Below are 24,101 nucleotides of genomic sequence, written 5' to 3'. Positions count from 1 at the left end.
CTGGTAACCTCCGTGAGGGCTCACCAGGGCCCGAGCGGCTGCCTGCAGGGAGGAGCAGGCACAGGGGGGCTGGCCGCCAGGCATTCCCCGGCCAGGCTCTCCGCTCCCTGTCCCTGGCCGTTCTGGAACATCAACAAGCGGGTGGAGAGAAGCTCGCTGCCTTCAGGTGCCCGCGATTGGCAGCCGGCCCCCTTTGGGGAGCGCAGGCGGTGGTTGGGTCAGTGCACCCTGGGGGTCGGGCCTGGACCCTGTCCAGCCCTTCTCAGAGGCCCGGGTCCCCTGTGGAGAGCTGTGTGCCTCCTGGCCCCCAGCAGGTGGCAGCAGACGAAACATCAGGTCCTGCTCCGTTCAGGCCTGCGGTGGGGCGGGGGGGTGTGGGGGCTCCCCAGCCCTGGCTCCTTCTCTCATCGCCAAGACTCCCCTGGCCTCCCTCTGGCCTCTCTCAGAACCTGTGCCAGGAGAAGAGGAGGGTGTCCTCCCCCTCCTCCCCGGGAGGCCGAGGCGGCTGCCCGGCACATGTCATGGGAGGGTGCGGGGTAGGGGTGAGGACGGGGGTCTGGGGCAGGGGTGGGGTGGCGATGCCCGCCACGTGCCAAGTCTCAGAGCTCCTTCTGCCGGGGGACCCGGTGTCCGACGAGTTCAGTCTCGTGCCAGCTGCTGCTGGCACTGAGGGACCCCTGCTCTCGAGTTGGCCGTGGGACCAGGACCCATCACGCGGTGTGAGGGAGCCGGTGGGGGAGCCCCGTCTCGCCCACTTGCGGTGACGTGTGTCACCCCCGCAGAGAGGCCCACGCCGTCTGATCAGGGTGTGGGGTGGGACGCGGTGCTCTGGCGGCCGGAGCAGGGGCAGCCTGGCCGCTTGCCGGGACCGCAGGGGTCCCTGCCACGCACGTGCGCAGAGAGGCGCACACGCAGCCAGTGGCACTTTGTGCGCTTGGAGGAGGGCGGTGGCTCTTTAGCGGGGGTCTCGCGTAGAAGGGAAGAGGCGGAGATGCGCCAGATACCGCGTTCCCCTGCTCCTTCCGTGCGGCCCGTCGGTGGCACGGAGACCGGGCTCACTCAGTGGCCACCTTGCAACTAGCGGCCGTTCTCACGCAGGCTCTCCCGTGGCACCAAGACCGCCCCGGTTCCCCCGTGAGAGGCACCCCTGACCCGCTTGTCACCCAGGAGGAGGTCTGGGTTAGGGAGAAGGGGGCTCAGCTTTAGGAAGTAAGCCCCATAGCAACACAAGGAGGGGCTTTGGGGGGGAGGGGGGTCTTGGGTTCAGGAAAGTCTTGGGGCGAGCTCCCAGATGACGTGGACGTCATGCCTGCCATCGGCGACACCAGCAGGAACAGGGGGTGGGCACCGTGTGGCAGCTGGAGCCAGACCGGGGACCCAGGGCCAGCTCTGCCTCTCCTGCTGTCACCTTCTGTGACCGGCGTCCATCTCCTGACAGGTGTTGTCCTGTCCTGTCCCCTGGCCCCGTGGGTGGTGACTCTCTCTGCAGAGCAGGGGGAGGAGGGAGAGCGCCCGGGGGCATTTCCCCGTGCTCGGGTCAGGCACGGCGAGGGTCCCGGCTCAGGCTGCGGGTGCGGTCCCCCTGCAAGCTAGCAAACAGGTCCCTCGGGAGCTGGTGGGGTCGGGAGAGAAGGGCACGGTGCTCCCGTGCTGGGCCCCGTGGGTGGTGGTGGTGGACTGTGAGTCGGGGTCTGCTCTGTTTAGTTTTCTGTCCGCTCCCGGGTCTGGGAGCCTCATGGACGTGCCCGATGGCAGGGACAGAGCCTTACTTTAAGGTGAGGCACCGAAACCCAGATGCTGGCCTGACCTGCGTTTGGCCCCGACACGCTCCCGTGGAGCCGAGCCCTGCAGACCCAGGCGTCCCGTCGATGGAGGGCGGGCACGTGAGGGTGCCGGTGGGTTCACGGTCTTCGTAGGGAGCATCTGCTCTGTGGCGGCCTGAGGGGCCTGGCCAGACCCTCCTTCCATCTCCAGCCTGACCGGTTTGGGGGACGGACCTCCGGGTCCAGACTGTCCCCCGCAGGGCAGCCTGTCACGGGCACGCAGGGTCCCCGAAGCCCTCTCTCCCGTCTCTCAGCCGTGGGGCTGCGCTCCAGATAGGAGCCCCGACCCCTCCCTGCCTGCAGGCCTGGGCTGCGACCTCAGCTCTGCCTACCTGCTTCCTGACCCCCAGCGGGCAGGCAGCCCCGGGAGAGGCCTGGGGCCCAGTGTCGGGCTAGGGCCGGGGCGGCCTGCTGGTCCAGTCCAGCGGCCCCGAGGTAGGGAACGGTCCCGGGTGCCCCAGCCTTGCCTCCGCTCCCCCTCCCCTGCCCCCCCCCCGGGTCACAGAGGCCACATGCTGACCCCGGATCCTGTAGGCCACAGAGTGCCGCCCTCCAGGGTTCGGGGGCTGTTTTCCCGTTCTTATTTATTAAACAGGAACGTTTTATGTATCAGGATCTCAGAGAGCTTCAAAAGCTGCTCCAGGGGGCCTGACAGAAGTTTATTAGTTGAGCATCGTGTATTGGCACACAGTGAAAAGTTATGTAACTTCATAGAACCTGGTTGTTAAGGTTCCTTAGTGCCTCCCAGACAAGCCATCCGTCACGGTGCCGATGCAGGCAAAGCGCCGGGGGTACACGGAGGCCCGGGACGAGCCGCCTTGTGCCGAGCGCTCGCTGGCGAGCCCCCAGAGTCGCTCCCGTTTTGTTCACCCGCCTTAAGGAGCCGCGGGGAGCCGCGAGGGGCGTGCAGGGAGAACACCCCCACAGCCCGCGGGGTCTGATTACGGCGGCGGATTAACTCTCCGCAGCTCCCCGCCCGCCTGATGGATTGCCGGTCTGGAAGGCAAGGTCCAGGGGGACGGAGGGAGAGAACATTGTTGCCATGCCGCCGCTCGGCGCGCCTGGCGGGGGTGGGTGTGCACCTCTCTCTCTGCCTCTCCCCACCGCCACCTGCTGCTTTTCCCTTTCGTTTCCGCGCGGCCTCTCTTTCCTTCCTTGTTGTCTTTGTGTTCGGTCCTCACGCTGTCCTTGGTGTCTTCTCTCTCTCACCCCCCGCTCTCTGCCACGGCTGCCCTCTGCGCTCCAGCCCTCACCCCGGGCCCCCGTGGCTCCTCAGTCGGGTCGGCGGGTCAGCCTTGTCCGTAAAGGGCCAGGTGGTAAGTTCCGTGGGCTGTGTGGCCACACGGTCGGCTCCGTGGTTGTGGCAGCTGGAAGGCAGCTTCGGGCCGTCTGTGGATGGTGGGGGCTGCTGTGTCCCAGTGAACCTTTACTGGCAAAACAGGTGGGGGGGCCTGGAATCGGGAGGCCAGCTGTAGTTGTCGGATGCCTGGTCTAGCCCCGCCTCTTCCTGGGACCCCCGGGATGCTGCTGCTTGATGTGAAGCCACCCCAACAGCGTGGGGCTCCCGGGCCCGGTTGGGTGGCACTGGGCCCCACGCGGCCTGTCCGGCACAGCACGCGGTATGCCCTCACCACGGGCCGCGCCAGTGGGCCCGCCTGTTCACCGATGGGAAGGATGGGGGCGGGGCAAGTTTGACGAGGTCCCCTGCTTCTTTCCAGGCGCTGCAGTTCACTCGCTGAGCTTAATCGGGTGGTTCTAACGTGGAGCACGTCTGAGTCCAGCAGACACGGCCCGGTGAGGCGGCCCGGGGAAGGCTGAGACTGGGAGAATCCCAGCGGCCCGTCTCTAGTGAAGTTGGTGCCACTTTGCGTGGAGTTTATTTATTCCATTTAATAAAGCGGCTGCAGAGGTTGATAGCGCGCGTCACGAACCTTCCTCCGTCGACCGAGCTATACATATGCAGCTCGTGCTGCTCTGATCCAACTTATCAGCCCGGTTTGTTTTTCCAATTTATTTAATTAAAACAGATAATGGTGCTGTTGGCTTCGGGAAGGTGTGCGGAAAAATCCCGATTTCACATGGCGGTGGGTCCGAAAGCGCTTCCCTCTTCCAGCACGGGGAGGATGGCCGCCCCGATGCTACCGGCCGCCCGCCCCGCGCTGCCTCTGCGAGGGTCCGACCGCAGTGCTTGCGCCCTCCTGCCCTGGCTGCGGGAGGGGTGGTTTGGCCTCCGGAGGAACCCCGGGGAGCTCACAGATCCGCGTATCTTACAAACGCGTCTGTCGTTCTCCTTGCACAAAGACCTCAGGGTGACTGTCCTGGAAAAAAGCGCCCACAACACAGTGGAAAATCTCGAGGCAGCGTTAAACTGTATTACAGACAAGGGGAAACAAGCAGGGGTGAGTGCGAAGAGCCGGGCCCGGGGAACCCTCCGTGGGGAATGCTCCCCGGTGTGCAGGTGGGAGACCCAGGGGAGGCAGACGTCGTGGGGAGGCACTGGCTCCTGTGCTCGGGACAGAGGCGGGAGGCCCGTGCAGGACGCCTCACAGAGCCCCGGCCTGCGCGTGTCACTACCGGCTGCCCCGTGGGTCGGGCCGCTGCCCTGTCCTGCGCTCTGAGAAGGGCAGGCGCTAGGCTTGCGGAGCCGGCTGCCGCCAGCTCCGCTGAGGTGTGATTGGCCCATACGAAACGACAGACACCCAAGGGGTGCCGGGTGGTGCCGCACTGACCCCACCGCTGTGGCTCGTCGTCGCCCCTGCGTCGCCCGGCCTCCCCCGCCGGTCATTTTTGTAGCGGGAGCAGAGTGTGATCTGCTGTCTTGGCGGATCCAAGCTCGTGACGCCGAATCATTAGCGTGCTCCTGTCCCCTTGCTGCGTGTGAGGCCCCCGCGTCTCATTGCCCTCACGCCTGGAAGCGAGTACGCTCTCACCCGCACCCCGTTTCTCCCACCTGGCCCCGGCCGACCGCGTTGCCGCTCTCCCTTTCTGCGAGCTGGGCGTCCTCAGGGTCTGCGTGTCCCTGAGGGTTTGCAGCGTTTTCACGTGTCTTCCTTATTTTTTGCGTCACGCAGTGTCCTCCGGGTTCCTTCGTCTTGTCACAGATGACGGCATCTCATCCTTTTTTGAAGCTAAATAACGCTCCATCGTGTATGGGTAGCGCGTTTGTCCGCCGTCCACTGGCGGGCGCCTCGCCTCAGCTGTTTGCGTGTCTGGGCCGCCGTGAGTCGGGCCGCGGTGAACCTGGGCGTCCGGGCCTTCTTTGAGAGGGAGCTTTCGTTTCCTTTTGACACGTTCCCAGAACGGGAACACCAGATCGTACGGGTCATACCTGTAGTTTTAAGTTTTTGAGGAGCCTCCCACGGTTTCCCCTGGTGGCTGCTCCCGTTTGCGGTCCCCCCAGTGGCGCACGACGCGTCCCTCACCGACGCTCGCCATCTGTCTTGTTTAGCACACCCGCCCTCGCCAGCGTGAGGGGCACTTGGCCGGTCCCGACGTGCGTGTGCCTGATGCTGTGTGTGCTGAGCGCTTTGTCGTGGACCTGCTGGCCGGCCGTGTTTGCGGTGCCCTGTTGCGGATTGGCTGGGCGTCCGTGTTCTCGGGGAAAACTGTGCATCCTTTGCCCACTGTTTGTTTGGGTGTTGGGTGATTTGATATCGGGTCGCACGAGTTCCTTACATACGCGGTTGTCAACCCCTTATCCACGTACGGTTCGCAAATACTGTCTCCCACCACCTTCCGTTTTGTCAGTGGTTTCCTGTGCGGGCAGAAGATTTTTAGTTGGATTCAGAGCCACCGCTTTAGTTTTGCCTTTGTTGCCTGTGCTTTTGATGTCAAATCAAAAAAAAAAAAAAAAAAAAAACCATCACAAAGATGAATGAGCCTTTCCCGTTTTCTTCTTGGACTTTTATGGTTCCAGGTCCGTGTTTTGAGTTGATTTTGTGCGTGTGGTGTAAGACTTGGGGTCCACTACTGTTCCTTTGCGTGTGGACATCCAGTTTCCTCAAGGCTGTTCCTTGAAGAGCCTGTCCTTGCCCCGTTGTGAATCCTTGACAATTTTACTTCTGGGCTCCCTGTTCTGCCCCGTCGGTCTGCATGTCTGTTCTTGTGCGGGCGTTACACCGTCTTGATTACTGCGGCTTCGTGGCAGCTTGAAATCAGGAAGTGTGATGCCTCCAGCCTCGCTGTCCTTATTTAAGATTTCTTTAGCTATTCAGGGTCTTCTGAGGTTCGGTACATATTTTAGGATTACTTTTTCTGTTTTTGTGACAAATGCCGTAGGGATTGCATTGAATCCGGAGTTTCCTTTGGGTAATGGACATTTTAAAAAATGTATGTATTAATTTATTTTGAGCGAGAGAGAGGGAGAGAGAGCGTGAGCGAGGGAGGGGCAGAGAGAGAGGGAGAGAGAGCATCCCAGGCAGGCTCCGTGCTGTCAGTGCAGAGCCTGACGTGGGCCTCGAATTCACAAACTGGGAGATCACGACCTGAGCCGAAACCAGCGGTTGACTGCTTAACCGGCTGAGCCACCCAGCTGCCCCAGGTAATATGGACATTTTATAACAATATTAGGTCTTCCAGTCCGTAAGTGTGGAATGACTGTTTATTTGTTTGTGTTTTGTTCGGTTTCTTTGGTCAGTGTTTTACAGTTTTCAGTCTATAGGTCTTTCACCTCCTCCCTTAGATTTATTTCTGGGTATTTTATTGCTTTTTTGATGCTGATGCAATAGAATTGTTTCCTTTTTCAGATTGTTCACTGTCAGCCTATAGAAACGCATCTGACTTTGGCGACGTGAGTTACGAATCCCGTGACTCTGCTGAATTTGTTGTTTACCTCTAACGGTTTTCTGGTGGCGTCTCATTTCCTGCATGTACGGTCATGTCACCTGCAGGGACAGTTTCACTTGTTCCTTGCTGACTGGGACGTCTGTTTCTTTTTCTTGTCTGATTGCTGTGGCCAGGACTTCGAGTACTGTGTTGAGTAAGCATGGAGACGGCGGGTGGTACCTGATTAGTTGTTATCACGAAAGCGTGTTGATTTTTGTCAGGTGTTTTCTTTGCATCTGATAAAACGATCGTATGATTTTTATGCTACGTTCTGTTAATATGGTGTGTGCCGTCGCTTGATTCGTGGAGGTTGAGCCGTCTTTGCATCCCAGGGATAAATCCCACTTGGTCACGGTATGTCATCCTTTTAACGTGCTGTGGAGTGTGGTTTTCTAGTACTTTGTTGAGGATTTCTGCATCTGTGTTCATCAGGATACCGGCCTGTGGTTTTCTTGTAGCGTCCTTGTCTGGCTTTGCCTCGGGCTAATCTTGGCCTCGTAAGATGAGTTTGGAAGTGTTCTTTTCCCTTCCGTAGTTTTGGAGGAGTTTGAGAAGGTTTGGTAATAATTCTGGAACTGGTCTCGGGCCTTTCTTCGTTGGGAGATTTTTTTTTATTACTGATTCAGCCTTCTTGTTATTGTTCTGTTTGTATCTTCTGTTTCTTTGTGGTTTATCCTCCAGAGCTTGTGCGTTTCTAGCAGTTCATTTGTTTCTTTCCGATCGTTTGCTTTGTTGGTGATTGTATCTAGTAGTCTCTTAACGAGTCTTGGCACCTTCGAGTGGTCTCTTGTAACGCGTCCTCCCTTGTTTCTGGTTTAAGTCTGTCAGACTTATTTTTAACTGAGTTTCACTAAATGTCCGTTTTGGTTATTTTTTCAAGACACCAGCTTAGTTTTGGTCATCTTTTCCGTCCTCACCAATGGAGAGTTATCTCAGTCCACCCTCTGTGGGGTGACAGCTGGAGACCCCTGTCCGGCCCCCTTGCTGGCGTCCCAGCCCAGTGCTTCTCCTGGCTCATTGTGGGGATGCAGCACCTTTGGGACTGGCCTCTGGTTGTCTCGCTCCAGATTAAACCTGTGGCAGTGGTTCTCAAACTCGATGCACATTTGGATGGCTGTGGGCCCCTTCCTCAGAGGTGTGGGGGGGCTGGGCTGAAACGCTGTACCTGTGGCGAGCTCCCGGGCGACGGGGCAGCTCCGGTCCCTGGCCACGCTGAGAGCCCTGCCCCGGCATGAGCCCCGGGGCTGCCACACGGGAGGGACCGAGCCCTGCACGGGGTCCCGGGCTTCGCCACGGAGCGCCTCACAGGGCGGGGCGTGCTCTGGGGCTGGGAGAGGCGCTGGCCGCCTGGGTCACAGGGCTGGCCTCGGTGGCGTGGACGCCTCTACCTGACGGGCTGCGGCAGCCGCGGCCGGCTGGCTTCGGGCCGTCACCTGGCCCTGTGAGCAGGCTGCCCGCTTAAGGTGCCCGCGGGTCTGTTTTGTGGCTGCCGTCCACGCTGGGGGTGCGGGCGGCTCTGCTCGCCCCCCGTGGTCTCTGCTGGGCAGAAAGCGCTCGTGGGTCTGGGTCCCGCACCCGGCGGGGCCCGCAGACCCGCAAGTGCGGTGGAGCAGAGGGGCCGGCGGCCCGAGGCCTCCGGCTCCTTCCCTGCACGTGCCCTGCGACTTTGGGGGTGCCCCCTCCGTGGGCTCTGACGTCCCCTCCTCCTGGCCAGGTGTCCTCGTGTCCTCCCGGCTTGGTCGGCCAGCTGCGGCAGCCTGTCGCGGCCTGCGGGGACTGCCCCTCGGCCGTGCCCGGGCTCCCGCGCTGGCAGGGCGCTGGCTCTTCATACATAGCAGCTTCTCACCTCTGGGTAAAAATAGCCACGCGAGGTCTTGGTGCAGCCTCTGCCTGTCACAAGTGGCGCGTGGGCCTGGGGCACGAGTCTGAGTGCAGCGGCCACCCGGGGGCCCGGCCGGAGGACGTGTCCCCGAACCGGGAAGCGCCGTGTGAGCTGCTGGGCCGACGCGGCTCTGTGGCCACCCCGGCCTCTCCGCACGCCCCGTCCCCCTCACGCGTGCTCCCGGGCGTGCTGCCTCCACGCGCGGGCACTCCCGCCAGCCCCTCTGATTTGCAGACCCCCGGTCGGCTGGGCTGCAGCTCCAGGGTCCGGGGCCTCCCGCGGCTGCTGCGGGCGTCTGTTCCCCGCAGGTGGTGCCTCCAGCCTTGTCACTGCGACCGGCCCTGCGGACCAGCCTCCCTTCTGAGCCCCCTGCCAGCTCCGTGCCTGCAGAGCCCCCCTCTTGCCATCGCCTCAGGACCCCCCGGCGTGCAGGACGAGCACCAGTGTGAGGTCACTGGTCACGGGCGGGCCAGGGGCCGGCAGGGTCACGGGAGTGACACCTGAGTCCCGTGCAGGGCACGCGGTCCTGCCTGGGTGGAGGACACACACGTACCCCTGCGGCACCCACCCCCCCACCCCCCCTCCCCCGCCCAGGTCCCCAGAGTGTGAACGCCAGCTGCAGGGAGGAAGCCGCCCCTCCTGGGAGCCTGGCCAGAAACTGCAGTGTGTGTGTCCCGCTTGGACTCCCTCCAGAACACGGGCAGTGACCACTGCTCCCCGGCCCCCAGCCCTCATGCACCTGTCCAGGAGCTTCGGGCGCACCAGGCGCACGTCCGCCTCTCCTGGGCCGTGAGCCTGGCCCTCTGTGTGGCCTCAGCTCCTCGGGTGTTGTGAGTGGAACAGCCCGGGGGCGTGTGGGTGGCCTGGTGGCGCTCTGCTGCTCAGGGGACAGCCCGGCTCTAGCACAAGTGTCAGGGACGCGGCCGGAGCAACTCACCGCAGGGCCAGGCCGGTGCTGCCGGACAGGCCGGCCCAGCAAGCAGCTGCCGTGTGTGAAGACGGGACCCCACGGGCGGAATCGTGTCCACTCGCCGCCTCGGCCGGTGCTGCTCCTGGCCGTGTTCCCCAGCTGCCCCAGACGTGCCTGCACGGGTGCAGTGACGCCTGTAGGGACAGTACCACAGAACGAGTGACCGGCTGAAGCCCAGTGGATGGGCTTTGACCAGCGGCCTGTGTCGTGTCCCCTTCTCAGTCCTCCGGAAAGGCCGGCGTGTTGGAGCTGGTGGGACCTCGGCAGGTGCAGGGGATCGTGGTGTCCGGGCCGGGCCTCCCGCGGGGTGGGTTGACACGGCTGGCATGCCACACGGGCGCCTTGTCCGCGTGGGCCACCGTGACTTAGGCCTGGTCGCTGACCGCACCGCTTCGCCTTAGCGCGCTCTCGGGAGGGCGGGGGGGCACGTTCACGTACGTGTGCTGTTGGGGTGGGGGAGGTCTGCAGAAGAGGCGCCAAGCACCGGAGGAGGCCTGTGTGGCATCAGATGTTTTGTTCGTGGCCGGCGTGCTAGGAAGGCCCGCGTTTCCTGCTGGGAGAGCTCGCAGAGCGGCCGCCGTCCACCAGGCGTCTCACCGGGGGCCCACGCTGGGTCACCGGAGCCCGTCACTCAGGGGCGGTGGGCTGCCGGGGCCGCTCCTCTGCACCCCCGCCCTCTGCGCGGGACGGCCCCTGCATCTCTGGACGCCTCCCTTCTCCCTGGCTCGGCGTCTTGGGGTGGTGCCCCCCGCCGTCTTGTTGCGTCTGTGGGACACGTGAAGCGTGGCCAGTCCCTCCGGCGTCGGCTTCCCAGCCTCCCTCCCCGACCCGAGTTTTCCTGAAACTGCTTCGAGGCTCGTCTGCCTCAGGGACGTGAGGCGAGTGCTCGTTTCCCGACGCCGCCTGGACGCTCCTCCGGACAGGTTTCTGCCAGTTACTCTGGTTTCTGGGGGTCTCTGCAGCCCTCGTGCTCTCTATTGTATAGCAGCCCTGTTTCATAGCCCGGGTCACGCGAACGCCCGAGAAGCACACCGCCTGGGTCCGCTTCACACGGCGGCTGGGAGTTTGAGCGGAGCGCGGAGCATCGTGGATCGACCTCTGCCTCTTCATCCTGGCGTCCGGGCCTTGGCTCACCTGTGTCCTCGCAGAGGCCGTAGTGAAGTGTCCCGCACACGTCGGCGGAGTTCTGGCCTCACCACCTGGCCGGGGGGCCCTCTCTGCGGCCTGGACGTCCCGGTGGCCACCACTGCGTTTCTGTGGCTGGCTCGCCGAGCGTGCGTGCAGGCGTGTAAGCCGGCTCCCGGCGTGGCCACGGGCAGACGCGGCCCTGTGCTCTCCGCCTCTCCTGGCTGACCTCGCACGGGGGCCGCCGGCCGCACCTCTGTGTGCACGGCTGCGCCACAGCGTGCTGGGTCACCCCTGCCGGGGGGGGGGGCGGGGGGCAGCCGGCGGTTTCAGATCTCAGCTCTGCGGTGCTGGCAGGGGCAGTTTTGCGCCCATCAGCTGGAAGCACGGTTCGGTTTCCTGGGAGCGCATCGTGGGCTGGGTCGCCGAGCGAGAGGGGAAAGCCAAATCACCTTCCTGAGCGGTTCCCTGGTTTTTAACCCTCCCCATCACGGGACGGGGCCTCAAGCCCAGCGCTCGGTCCTGATGCTGGTTTGCGGTTTCGGGTTTTCAGCTGGGTTTCGTAGCTGGAGTTTTGGGGCTGCCGTGCCGTGGCAACGATTCTGTGCCGCCCGCACTTGCCCCGTTCTCGGTTCTCCTGAGAATGTCGCTCTGGGCTCGCGCGGGCTCACAAAGTACCCACGAGCTTTTAGCGGGAGCCCTGGTCTCCTCGGAAGGGTTGGCGCACGCGGACGTCGTCACGAGAGACGCGCGTCTCCCGCGGCCTGACGACCCGGTGCCGCCGGCCTCTCCCTGCGCGCCTCGGGAGCTGCATCCTGGGACCCTCCAGCGTGTCCTGAGAGTCACGGCAAGGGTGACAGCTGTGTGTCCGTCCCCTGCCGCTCCAGGAAGGACAGGGTCTGCGGTGTGGCAGAGACCCTGTGGCCGCCGCCGGGTCCCCAGCAAGCCCGGTGCTTCTTCAGGGAGGTGGGTTCAGCCTCTCGCTGGCGGTGACCAAGTAGCGGCCCCTCGACTCCCTTAGTACACCTGCACTCACTGTTTCCGGGCAGGACGGAGGCCTCTTTCTCTCCCCGTGTGAGCGTTTCCTGGCCTCTTGCTGCTCAGGAGGCGTCGGTGCAGGACCACGGGCGAGCCACGCAGACCACGCTCGTGGGCGTCGAGACTCGGCGCACATGTGAGCCAGCAGCGCCCGGGTGTGCCTGGCCCGGCTCTGGGCGCCAGGGGGCCGCTCTGGAGTTTGGTCTGCTCCCTGTTCCACGGTGGCGTCCGTGGAGACGTAGCGTGCCGGCTGGACTGCCCAGGCCTGCGCGGCCACCCCTGAGTTCCCGCCTGGGTCCCTGGGACCTGGCCAGGCACCTCCGTCGGCTCCCACGGTCGGGAACCTCCTTTGCCTCTCTGCCCTGGGGCAGTATGGGCCGGGCCCCCGGGACGGTCCTGCTGGTTGGGGGGCGTCCCGGATTTTCCTGGATGTTGGTCCTGTTGGGAAAGTCCCCCTGATTGCTTCTTCCAGAACGTGAGCTTTCCAGGAGGAGGTGGATTGCAGCCCCACTCTTTCAGGGGCGTGGAAACCGCACCCCGGTCCTCTCCACGCGTGTAACTGCATCGCTGTCTTGGGCAGCAGGTGTGGGCGTGCGCTTGCGTGTGTCTGCTGGCCGCCCCCGGTCACCTCCTCCAGACGGCGGGAACGTAGGGCCACCTCCTCGCCCCCGGGGCCCCCGTGCGCAGCAGGCAGCGTGGGCGGTGGAGATGGGCAGCGGGAGGCCCACTGACCCTGCTTTCTGTCTTGTCTTGAAGGCTCAGCTGTCCCAGGCCCTGGAGGAGCTGGGAGGCCAGAAGCAGAGAGCAGACATGGTGAGTCCCTCGGTGGTGGTCTTTGTGGCCACAGGGAGCTCAGGGTGGGGGTGCCTTAGACCCTGGGTGTGAGGAGATCACGTCAGGTGCAAGCCTGGGGGTCCCTGATGGCCACGGCCCTTCCTGTCGTCAGAAACACCAGTGGGAATGGAAAGGGTGTGGTGGGGCTTGGAAGCCGGGTGCTGGGTACCCAGCGACGGGCTGGTGTGGGGCCGTCCCCTGGTTCACTCTGACACGGGACCGACCGCGCACCTGGTGCCCTAGGTCGTGACCCATCCAACATAGAGCAGACTCGCACACCCTCTTGAGCGGTGCAGGGCCCGCGGCCTGGCGATCTGTGCCTTGGCGCCCACGGCCACGTTGTCCTCAGGCTGTCCCCCAGCGGCTGGCCCACGGCGGCCCCGCCTCCCGGGGTGTGCACCCTGAGGTGGCCGCCGGGCTCCACAGCCCCCGTTCCCCTGCTGAGCTTGTGGAGCCCCCCAGCCACTTGGCAGGTTTCCTCTCTGCGTGTTCTCCTGGGACCATCCCCCCGTCTGCCCTGCACCCCCGCCCCCCGGGGCTGCGTGCAGAGCTGGGTGGGGCCAGGGGGCAGGCACCGCCGACCCTGGCCTGGGTGCCCAGTACCAAATGGCTTCCTTACCTTGTGGGACGGACCGCGCCCTTGTGCCACACAAGCCGCAAGGCCCATCGCGCTGCTGCGGCCATGGTCTGGCCTCTGTGGGGACCTAGCCACCAGGGTCACAGGAGGGCCACAGGCCACGTTTACAGGTGTGCTGGGACTGCCCCACCCCAGGACGCACGCCATCCAGTTGGGATCGGGGCTGCGGGGTGAGGAGTTGGGGTGGGCCCTGGGGCGCGCAGCGCAGCTCAGGGTTCCTAGTGTGGTGTCATATCTTGTCGGTCCCTGACTTTGAGCGGGTCACCTGGCCTTCACCTGCAAAATAAGAGTGGCCCACAAGGGGACATGCCACGTCCTTGGACTTGTTTCGTCCGTCCTGCAGTTGTCCCCCTGGCCGCTGAGTGTCCTGTCTTAGCACTGCTCTCGGCCATAGCGCAGGACAATGGAACACTCAGGAAGCAGCCGCCTGAGGCTGGCTGTGCTCAGAGCCCCTGACGGGTGGGGGTGAGGGAGAGTTGCAGGGGTGCATGGTGGGCAGTGGTTCCACTGGCCATGCAGAGGTAGACGCAGGGAGAGCATGAGTCCGGGAGTCAGAGATGGCAGGGTGGCCTGGGAGGCGGGTGAGGGAGTCACGGGTAGGATGGGAAGATTGGGGAGGGCAAAGCCGGAGAGAAACTTGGGCGTCTGAGGGGCCAGTGGATGCCGGGTGCTGGGTGCCTGGCCCTGGGGTCCGAGCTCCCGAGGCGAGGCCGGCAAAGCACCTGGACATGTGTGTGTCCCGGGGGCCGGCGTGCAGAGTCTCAGGTTCGAGCCCTCCCAGGCCACTCCAGCACCCAGGAGCCGGGTCCCCAGGGAGGGCGGCTGCACCCATCAGGAGCACATCCTGCTGTCACACACGTGTTGTTCAAAGTGCACGTCAGCCCCACTGGTCTTTGCGCCTTGGGGGCCCCTGTGGGTGCGTCCCGTGCCCTGAGTGTCTGAGTTCTCTGCGGCCAGCATTCATTGTTGACCTGTCTGTCACTCACGTGGGTTTACTCTCTGCCTCCGTTGTGTCATCTGAGTTGTTTCCCGTGTGTTTCTGTCTTCTCCTTCCCACTTGGAGGGAGAACAGACGTGGCAGTGGCCGGGCCAGTGTGGGTCCAGGTGCTCACTCAGGCCTGCGAGCCTCTCCTCTCCCTGCCTCCTCCCCAGGCCCTGGGTCCACCTCCTCCGGCGGCTGGGCCCCCAGCGGGTCAGGAGGGACTTTCGTCCCTGCCGTAGGCCCTGGTTGGCGTGGGAGGAAGAGTGAGGCCCCACGTGGGGCCGAGGCCGGAGCTCGCAGTGACACGGGGATCGAGGTGACCCTGGATCTGGCTCCGCGGCCCTCATGCGGTTTTGGTGACGGTGTTGGCGATGGCTCTGGCCAGGGGCACCCGTGGCCACTGTCCGTCTGGGTCAGGGACGCCCGGTTCCTGGGCCGCCTCTCCCAGCCTGCTGTTTTCTGGCCCTAAGTTGATTCGCTACTTAGGGAAGGAGAGGAAAAAAAGAAAAACTTAAACATCTGTAGCTAATTGCAGATGACAAGACAAAGACAGTTTGCCTTTCTGTTATTAATTAGCAAACCTGTGCTAATTAGGAAGCATGGCATCATTCAGGCTTTTCTCTTTAAGTGCAATTAATATCACAAGGAAAGATGTCCTGGGCCATAGTTGTATCATTAACATCCCTCACCCTAATTAGATACGGCCGGCGGTGGCTGGAGAAATGAGGTTTTTGATTATAACTATCAAACTCCCTCTAATATTTTACATACTCCAGGGAGCAAGGATGGGAGATGTATTTTCCGATTTAAGGGGGAATGACGCCTTCACGACTCTGGGAACTAAGCAGTCGTCCACCCTGAATACCGTTCCCCCCTCTGGCTCCCGCGGGCTCCCACTGCCAGCCTCTGGGCCTGCGCAGCAGGGTCAGCCGGGAGGGGCTCTGGCGGGTCGGGCACTCCCTGGGGGGCTCCGAGGTGTGGCGGCGTCCCATTGGGGCAGGGCAACATCTGTGAGCGAGCGTGCGGCCCTCTGGGCCCGCACCGAGCTTCTCCCTGCCCGCCGCGTTCATCCTGAGACGCCAGGCTCGCTGGCCGTGGCTCTGAGGGGCTGGTGCGCGGATCACGGGAGATGCCAGTGAGAGCCGATTTTCAGCTCTGCGAGGGGCACGCGCACCCGTGTGTGCCTGCCGATGCGTCTGTCACTGTGAAAGCAGCATCGAGGGCCAGGAAATCGGCAGAAGGGGTTGTGTGAGCTTCCATTGTTCAGTGCTGGCAGCCAGCATCCGTACGTGCCTGCCGCCCGAGAACCTGGCCTTATCGCAGCCTGCCAGCGTTGCCAGCTGCCTTCCGGAAAATTATTACAAGAACCTCCTGGTTCTCCGACTGACAGTGACTCATTTCGCGTCCTGGATCCGTGCTGCCACGGGACCAAGCCAGGGTTGGGAGACCTCTCCCCCCCCCCCCCCCCCGCTCCGATGGGAGAACTTCATCCGTGCCGGGCGAGTCAGGAAGGCTCATGGGGGACATCGCTGAGGGAACCAGCAGGACTCGTGTCCCTGAGGCTGGTGGCCATCTTGGGTTTGGGTCAGCCTGTTCATTCGCAGGGCTCCGTGTCCGCAGAGCAGTGTCTGTGTCCCGCCGCTGGGGCCCGGCATGATAGAGGGAGGCGTCAGGGCCGGAGACGGCAGGCTCCAGGAGCTGTAGGAGGGGTGGGGGGGAGGGGGGACCCGGCCCCGGAGGCTGCAGGGAGCTCGCCTTCCTGAGCCACCGTCTGAGTCAGTCTCTTGCAGGCGCGGCCGTGTCCCCAGCCTGACCCGGGCTTGACCTGCTGCACTTGCCTGGCCATCTGCTCTGAGCCGACCGGGATGGTCTGGACCGTTCTGTGCGTGTCCCGGGACCTGGTCCTGCCCGCCTCCACTCACTCCCGGCGTCTCCCGGTGTCTGTTGCTTCTGCAGCTTTATGCCAGCTGCTGGCCGTGTCCCCTCGGCTGCGTCCTCCTGGCTGTGTCCCTCTGGCCGTGTCCCTGGCCGTGTCCCCCGCCATGTCCCCCTGGCTGTCCTGCTTCCTCGGCAGAGCCATGGAGGAGACAGGCCTTCGCTGCAGGAGAGCAGATCCGCTGGCTGGCCGGTGGTGCTTGGTGGCCGTGTTGTCTTCTCCCGTGTCAAAGCGACGTCCTCATCGTCTTTGTGTGTCCAGTGCGTGGCCTGGAGCGAGCACCCCGAGTCTGCGAGCAGGTCGTGAGGTTGATTTGGGTCTGGTGTCTGTAGCCGGGGCCAGACCCAAATCAACCTCACGACCTGCTCCTGAGTGTCCCGAGCACCGGGGTGATCGCGGCGGCTTATTGACGCACGCTTACGCGGCCCGACGGCCAGCCGGGCGCCGTTCCGACAGCTGTGCAGACGTGAGTTCCCGGAGCCCTGTGGCGTGGCCCCGTCGGCGCCTGGCCTTACTCTTCAGGAGGCAGAGGCGCGGGTTCCAGCTCCAGTGACTTTGCGGCCACCGCACGCCTCTGCCCGGGCCTCCGGGACTCCTGTCCCTCGTGTCCCTGACCGCGCTGACCCACGTTAGCACAGACTGAAGGGCCGTCGGACGCCCTGGGAGTGGCTGTGTCGGGCCCCCCACCCACGCCGTGGCCAGCGCACCTTGCCGGCGCGTTGCCCGGCAGCCGCCCAGATTCGCTGCTGGGTGCTGGCTCCCGGGGGCGAGCGCCTGGGCCGGCTCAGTGGGAGCTGCGGAGTTGGTTTTGGGAGAAGGGCTCGACGAAGCCTCATTAGAATTTAGCGTCGAGCTGACCTGGGGGGCACAGGGCCACCCCCAAGAGCAGAGTCCCCAGCAGGCGCTTCAGGGCCGGAGGGCTCTGGGTGAGTGAGGGACGCGGAGCTGGCCGCCGCGCCCCGAGGGCTGCCTGGGGGCAGGGCGGCATGTGGGCGTGGGGCCCTCTGCCCGTGCCACACTGGCTTGTCTGTCCCCCGAGGCCTAGCGTGTGGGCGTCCAGACTCCAGCCCTGGGTCCCCTCCTCCCCACGGTGCTGCTCCACACTGGGCCCCGGTAGGGGCCAGCTCGAGGCAGTCCGCCCTTGGCCGGCGCAGTCCTGTCTTCGGATGAGGCTCCTGAGGGAGAGAAAGGGTCACGCACCCCAGGCTGGACAACTTTAAATACGTCTGTGTCCCGACACCGTATTTGTCAGGTCCCGCGAGTATCTGAGTCCCGCTTCCGGGCGCCCTTCTGACTCTCCGCACGCGTGTCTTCACTTAGGCCCCCTCATGCGGCTTCCTTCACCTTCCCGTCGCCCCCGTGCCGCTCCCGCCCCCTGGAATGTGTTTTCTGTCCCGCAGGGCCGAGCCCTCCCTCAGCTCGAGTTAAACGTCCTCTGCTTCCCCTTCATAGGGACACGTCACGTTCCCATTCCACATTCACTTGTGGGCCTGTGACCGTCACCATGGCTGTCATCCTTGTTGTGGGCCCGTTTTCGGTCACGCCGCAGCCACTGAACTCCGAGCGCTCCCGTGTGCCGGGCTGTGCTCGCGGCTGTACCCGGACCATCCCTCTTAGCCCTCACGGCAGACCCTGGTGCTGGGGTCGTCGCCATGACTCAGATGAGGGGACAGGTGCAGTGGCGGCCGGGCCGCAGGCCTGTGGGCACCGTGAGGCCTGCTCACGCCAGCCGGCCTGCATGGACGTCGCGGTGCCACGGGGCCGGGCCCTGGACTTAGTTGTAAAGTACTTGCTGAGTGACGGGATGTGGACGTGGGGGGAGGCAGCTTGCGCCCCGCCCGCCCCCTCTCCCCGAGCGGGGCCCGGTCTTTTTGGTTCCTCCAGGCTTGCAAAGACCTAACGAGGTTGGTGATCTATCACCTCACGGGGATCCGTCTGTGTTTTGGGGACAGGGGTCCGAGAAGATGGTCTCCCTGCCTAGGAAATAAATGTCTGCTTCTGTTGTTTCTGGCTCTTAATCGGATCGTTCCCAAAAGGAGAAGGAAAGCCCCCAGTGCGGAGGGAACGCTTCAGCCTGTTCCTGTCTAGACCACGGAGACGTGCTGTCAAAGTCCCCAGAGCCCCAGCCTGTGGAAGGGCTGACCCTTCGGTTATTTCCCTCGTCAGTGTTGTCTTAGATACCCTCGTGTCTTCTGTCCCGCGTGAGGGTGGAGGTCGCGGGTCGGGCCTCCCGGCGGAGTCCTCTGCCCTGCGCTGCCGACGCTCTGTGCTGCCGACGCTCTGTGCTGCCGACTTCCGGTTCGCATCCTGTGGCCTCCCGGCCTTCTCTTGAGTTTGGTGTATCGTTTCCATCACTCGCACGTTGCTGTTCGTGCAGCTGGCGGCCCAGGTTCACCACGAGGGCCACCGGGCCCCTTGTGGGGTCAGGGACGCCGGAGAAGGCTGGCGCTCCCCTGGAGGAAAGGGAAGGCCCCGCAGCCCCAGCCCACAAAGCTGAGGCACGGTGAGGGTCTCTAACAGCCACACATAGAAATTGGTTTTTTATCTTTATTTTTTTTACTTTTTATTTTTTTGTTAAATTTTTTTTTTTAACGTTTATTTATTTTTGAGACAGAGAGAGACAGAGCATGAACAGGGGAGGGGCAGAGAGAGAGGGAGACACAGAATCTGAAACGGGCTCCGGGCTCTGAGCTGTCAGCACAGAGCCCGACACGGGGCTCAAACTCACGGACCGCGAGATCGTGACCTGAGCCGAAGTCGGCCGCTCAACCGACTGAGCCACCCAGGCGCCCCGGTTTTTTATCTTTAAAAGCCACGCGGCCCCTTCCAGCGGGGGCGTCTTCCGCGACAGACCTTCTCACGCTCGGCCCGGTTCTAAGTAAGATGTTTTTGTATCGTTTGAACGTCTCGAGCCTCGGCAGTGACCTTCTCTGGCTTAGGTCTTTCTCAGCTGGCGGTTCCTGTCGTGTCCGCATTGAGCGATTTCGCTCCTGACCGTATCAGCGAGTCTGCCACGTCCTCACTAGCTGCAGTGGTTCCTCTCCGAGCACTTGCCGCACGCCTTGCAGGCGTGTCCCCGGGGAGCCGGGCAGACGTGGTCCTGCCCTTGGCACCCACCGTCCTTTGCGGAGGCTTGGGCAGCCTGGGCTCTGTGACAGCCAGGGTCTGGCCGCTGCTTCCTTCACCGTGGAGAGGCCCCCGCGTCCACGGCCCGCGGGGGAGGCTCGCACGACGGCCATGGCGGCCCTGCTCCTCTGGAGCCACACTTGTCTTGCGCCTTCCCGACTGGGGAGTGTGGGAACTCGGGTGTCCTGGGGCCCACGGTAAGCCCCACCTGGAAGAGCGGCCTCAGTGGAAGGCGTTCTGTAGCAAGGCCTTTTCCTCTTCAACATCGCCGAGGTCGCCCGTGGCGACGTCGAGGGGTCCAGAGCCCGCAGAACCGTGGCCACGTGTCTGCTACGTGCACGCGTTTTCTGGAGGGGGGTTTGCCCTCGTGGGATTTTCCTGGACTTTCTAACACCCCCACCCCCCATCTCAATGACTGCTCGCCCGGAGGAGGCGGCCTCACAGCCTCAGCCAGCCCCTAGACCCACGGAAGCACGTGGACACCTCCCACGTGTTCCCAGGATGGGCCGCCCACCGTGTGCGGCTGGGTCTGGGGCGGCAGAGACCACGCTGGGCTGCTGGCGCCCCTCTGCACCCAGGTGGTGCACGTTGCCCAGACTGCCTCCAGACCCGGGTGACTTTCAGCTTGCTTTCGGGTTTTTTCCCACTAAAACCCTGGATTTCTCCAGGTCTGCCTCTTGGGCCTTCCTGCCTCCGCTCACCACGAGCCTGTCACCTGCTGCCAGGCCGCCCTGGCTGGTCTCTCCACCCCAGGACGCTCCCACAGCCTGTTCCCTGGGTGGGTGGGCTGCAGGGGTCCCTAGAATCTTCTTAGCAAATGTGCTGGCGTAGGGAATGGCGCTGTAGCGTGAAGTCCTGCTTGCACACTTCTTCTGGTAGGGCTTCTTTTCTCTGGGGTGTAGGCGTGTCCCAGCTCGGGTGACCAGCTGTGCTTGCCGGGAAGTTCCCCGGGAGAGCCACCGGTGGCTGCCGTGGCCTGCCTGGCCTGTCAGGTCAGGTGCGTCCCTCCAGACGGAGCGGAACGTAACCAGGGCAGTCTGTTTCGGCCCCTCCCACGCCTCCCCAAGAAGAAGCAGCCACTACAGGGACCTTCCTGGATGTGTGATGGGTCCAGAACCGAGCAGAAAGGTGGCCTTTGGCCAGGATTCCCACTCTGACCTCAGTGTCGTCTCTTCTCTGGGACACCTGGGGTACCTGCCCAGACTGAGCTCTGGGGAGAGTCCCTGGGATGCACTGGGCCTTGGTCCCGTCAGTACCACCTGTGGTCCGTGGCCCAGGCGGACGGACCCTCCCGTGCCCCGGCCTGGGGGCGCACGCATCCTTCCTCTGGCGCTCCACGGTGCCAGGTTCACTGGGATCGTGTCAAGGTGGGGCACGCTTCTCAGCTCTTCCTGCTGGCTAGTGCTTTGTGGAACTGGGTAAGGCCCTGGGATCAAACTGTGTCTTCCCAAATGAAACTGAAATACGCGGCCTCTATTTAAAGGTTATGCTGCACTAGTGAGCCGGCCGTGAGTGCCATTAGCATTAAAGTTTCATGACTCTTTGGAGCTGTGAGTGAGTGTGGCAAGCCAGGCCTCCTCTCCAAGAGGGAGGGACCTTGTCACCAGAGGAGACAGGCAGGTCAGAGGCTGGTCTGCTGAGCCTGGCGCTTGCGCAGCTCCGCCAGGGAGCCACGTGTCCTGTTCTCTGCTCTCGTCTGTTTCTGTTCAGGGCAGCGATCCCTTAGAGAGTTCTACCTGTCGGTGTTCGTCGGTCCCCCCCGCCCTGTAGGTCTCATGCTCGGAGGTGAGTTCTTTGCCCAAGGCCACACTCTGGTTCTCAGAGATCAACATTGATGAGTCTCAGCCAGACTAACCAGAAGGAAGGGAGGGAAGGTGCAGGTGACCGACATCAGGAACGAGAGAGGAGACGTAACGTTTGTTGTTTTCCTGGTGGGTGTGAGGTGCGTCTCATTGTCGTTTGGGTTTGCATCTGCCTAATGGCTAGTCACGTGGAGCTGTTCCTCCCACGCTTGTTGGCCATTTGTGTATTTTCTTCGGAAAAATGCCTGTTCAGATCCTTTACCCATTTTCAAACTGGGTCGTCTGGCTTTTTGTTGAGCAATACGAGTTCTGCGCGGCTCGTCTTACGTCGTGTATACTGGGTTCTCATCGGGTCATTTGTGAATTGTCTTCTGCCTCTCGAGCGTGTCCTTGGGTGCGCACAGGGTTTGGATTTTATCCATTTTGTCTATTTTTTTCTTTTGTCATTGATGCTCTCGGTCATGCCTAAGAAACTGTTGCCACATTCAGGGTCGCAAAGATTTACTCCTGTGTTTCCAAGGGTTCTGTAGTTTTAGTTCTTTAACTGAAGTTTTAATCATCTTGAGTTGATTTTTGAAGATGGTGTGAGGTTGGGGTCTGCCTTCGTTGTTTTGTGCGTGGACATCCGGTGGTCCCAGGACTGTTCTCTCCCCCACCGAAAGAGAGATGCTTGGGTTTCCTTCTGGGTTCCAGTTCGGTTCTCTTGACTTACAGGTCTGTCCTTTCTCAGTACCACACTGTTTTGGTTCCTGTGACTTGTGGTAAGGTTTGAAACTGGTAAATGTGCATTTTCCAGCGTTCTTCTTCTTTTTCAGAATTAACTTGGCTGTTGGGATCTTTTGTAATCTCATATAATTTTTACTATCAGCTTCCCAATTCCTGCAAAAAAAGACAGGATTTTAACAGGGATTGCGTCGAATCTGTGGATCACTTTGAGGAGAATTGCCGTCTTAACAACATTGAATTTTCCAGCCCACGAACACACAGTGTCTTTCCATTTATTTATGTTTGCTGGGATCTCTATTAGCAGTGTTTATGGTTTTCAGCATGCGCGTCTTTCTTCCTTGGTTAAACTTATTCATAAGTTTCTATTCTCTTTGATGCTGTTGTGAATGCAATTGCTTTCTTAACGTTTTTGGTGATTGTTCACTGCTAGCGTGCAGATACGCTGCTGGTGTTTGTGCGTCGGTCTCGTTTCCTGCCACTTTGCCGGATTCTTTTAACTCTAGCAGCTTTTGTCAGTTCCGTAGCGTTTGCAATTTATGAGATCTTGGTCATCTGTGAATAGAGATAGCTTTCCTTTTTCCTTTCCGATGTGATGCCTTTTGTTTCTTGTTGTTGCCCGACTGCTCCGGCTGGAGCTCCAGTGCAGTGTTGAATAGCAGTGGTGGAAGCTGGGACCCTTGCCTTGCTCCTGATCTTACGGGGAAGCTTCGGTCTTGCGTCGTAGCGTACGACGTTTGCTGTGGGTGTTAGCGAATGCCCATTGTCAGGTTGGGGAAGTTGCCTTCCACTCCTAGTTTGTTATTTTTATAACGAAAGGGTGTTGGATTTTTGCCAACTGGTGTTTTGCCTCAGTTGAGATGGTCATGTGGCTTTTCCTTCCTTCTGTCAATGCGGTGTGTGCTGCATTCACTGATTTTTCTATGTTGAACCATTCTTGCATTCCTGGCTTAGAGCCCACTTGGTCGTGGTGTCTGACCCTTTTAGATGCTGCCGGTTGGTTAGCTGCTGTCTTGTTGAGAGCTTCTCGGCCTGTGTTCATAAGGATTATCGGTCTTAGCCTTCTCTGGCTGTGGTATCACGGTTATGTTGGCCTCAGAAAATAAGCTGAGAAGCGTTCTGTCCTCTTCAGCTTCTTAGAAGACTTGGGGAATTCTGGGTTACTTTACATGTTCGGTAGCATTCGCCAGTAAAGCCGTCTGTTCCTGGGAATTTCTTTGCTGGGCGATCCTCAGTTACTAATTGAGCCTCCTTACTCATCACAGGCCTGTTCAGATTTTCCATTTCTTCTTGAGTCAGTTTTGGTAGTTTGTGTGTTTCCAGGAGTTTGTCTGGGTCATCTAGTTGTCCTAGGGCTGTCTTACCGTCCTCGCTTCCCAGGGTCGGCGTCTTACCGTCCTCACTTCCCGGGGTCTGTATCTTACCGTCCTTACTTCCTCAGGTCAGTAGCGGGGACTCTGCTCCCCCTTTTGGTCTAGCTAAAGGTGGGCGGTTTCTTTTACTTCCTGTCTCACTGGCCATGTTTGTTCCTTTCAGGACTTGAAGGAGGTTTTCCCCACTCGCCTCTGACTCGCCTTGTTTCCATCAGGCCCCTGTCGCCAACCCCGGGGTCCTCGTGTAACTTGGCTTTTCTGGTGGTTTCGTGATCACTGATCACTGCTTGGAGGAATTTGCTGACGACGTGCCTCTGTGTCCTTCTGGTACCTTCCTTTGTTCCTTGTGCTTGGGCTTTCTTGCGTTCTTTAGCCCTGTGGACTTCCTGTCCTCGTCCTCTGGAAAGGCCTCCTTTGGGCCGCGTCCGGTTACCCACATTTCGGGTGCTGGGACTTATCCCATGGCTCACATGTGCTCTTTTCCTTCTGAATCATTCCTGCTGCTGTGTCTCCAAGCTCCCTGGACTAGTCTTCCACTGGAGTGACCCGTGCATTTTTAGCTCAGATGTTGCTGTTTGCAACCCTGAAAAGTTTGCCTGTGGTTTCCTTTTCTCTCCTTGTCTATACCTTATATTTAAAAGTATGGAGTTCAGTTATATTGACTGTTTACAGTCATTCTGTGCCAAGTCTAACACCTGTGTTGGGTGGATGCTGGATGCCTGTGGATTCTTGTGAAGATCCTTCCAGCTTCCTTCGTTCGGGAACGTGGCAAAGGTCCTTAGAAATGGCCCGATCTGCCAGGTGGCACCTTGATGACATTCCAGGCTGACCCAGGGCAGCACTTGTTCTAGGGCTAATTATCTCCAGCTCTGGGTCTTGGCCTCCCTGGGTGCTCTGCCTGCTACCCTGGGAGTTAGGCGCTTTGGAGCCCAGCTGGACAGGTAATTCCCTCTTGTCCCTCGTGATGGTTCAATCCTCGATCTGAGGTCTTTCCTCTCCTGTATACGCCGGTCAGGGTTCTGCTGC

At 61.5% G+C, this 24,101-nt stretch overlaps 1 protein-coding gene across 1 annotated transcript in view; it reads left to right on the top strand.

Annotated features, from left to right (window-relative positions):
* The window catches only part of MAD1L1 (mitotic arrest deficient 1 like 1), a 320,239-nt gene that overhangs the window by 170,855 nt on the left and 125,283 nt on the right, over positions 1–24,101 (top strand). The window contains exon 13 of the mRNA XM_047089198.1: positions 12,419–12,475. Coding sequence (XP_046945154.1) covers positions 12,419–12,475 — 57 coding nt within the window. The remainder of the gene's footprint in view (positions 1–12,418; positions 12,476–24,101) is intronic.

This window comes from Lynx rufus, unplaced genomic scaffold, assembly GCF_022079265.1.
Source record: "Lynx rufus isolate CCGP_SWC_20201006 ecotype Redwood Valley unplaced genomic scaffold, mLynRuf1.p SCAF_27, whole genome shotgun sequence".
NCBI lineage: Eukaryota > Metazoa > Chordata > Mammalia > Carnivora > Felidae > Lynx > Lynx rufus.
This window is presented reverse-complemented; position numbering and strand designations above follow the sequence as displayed.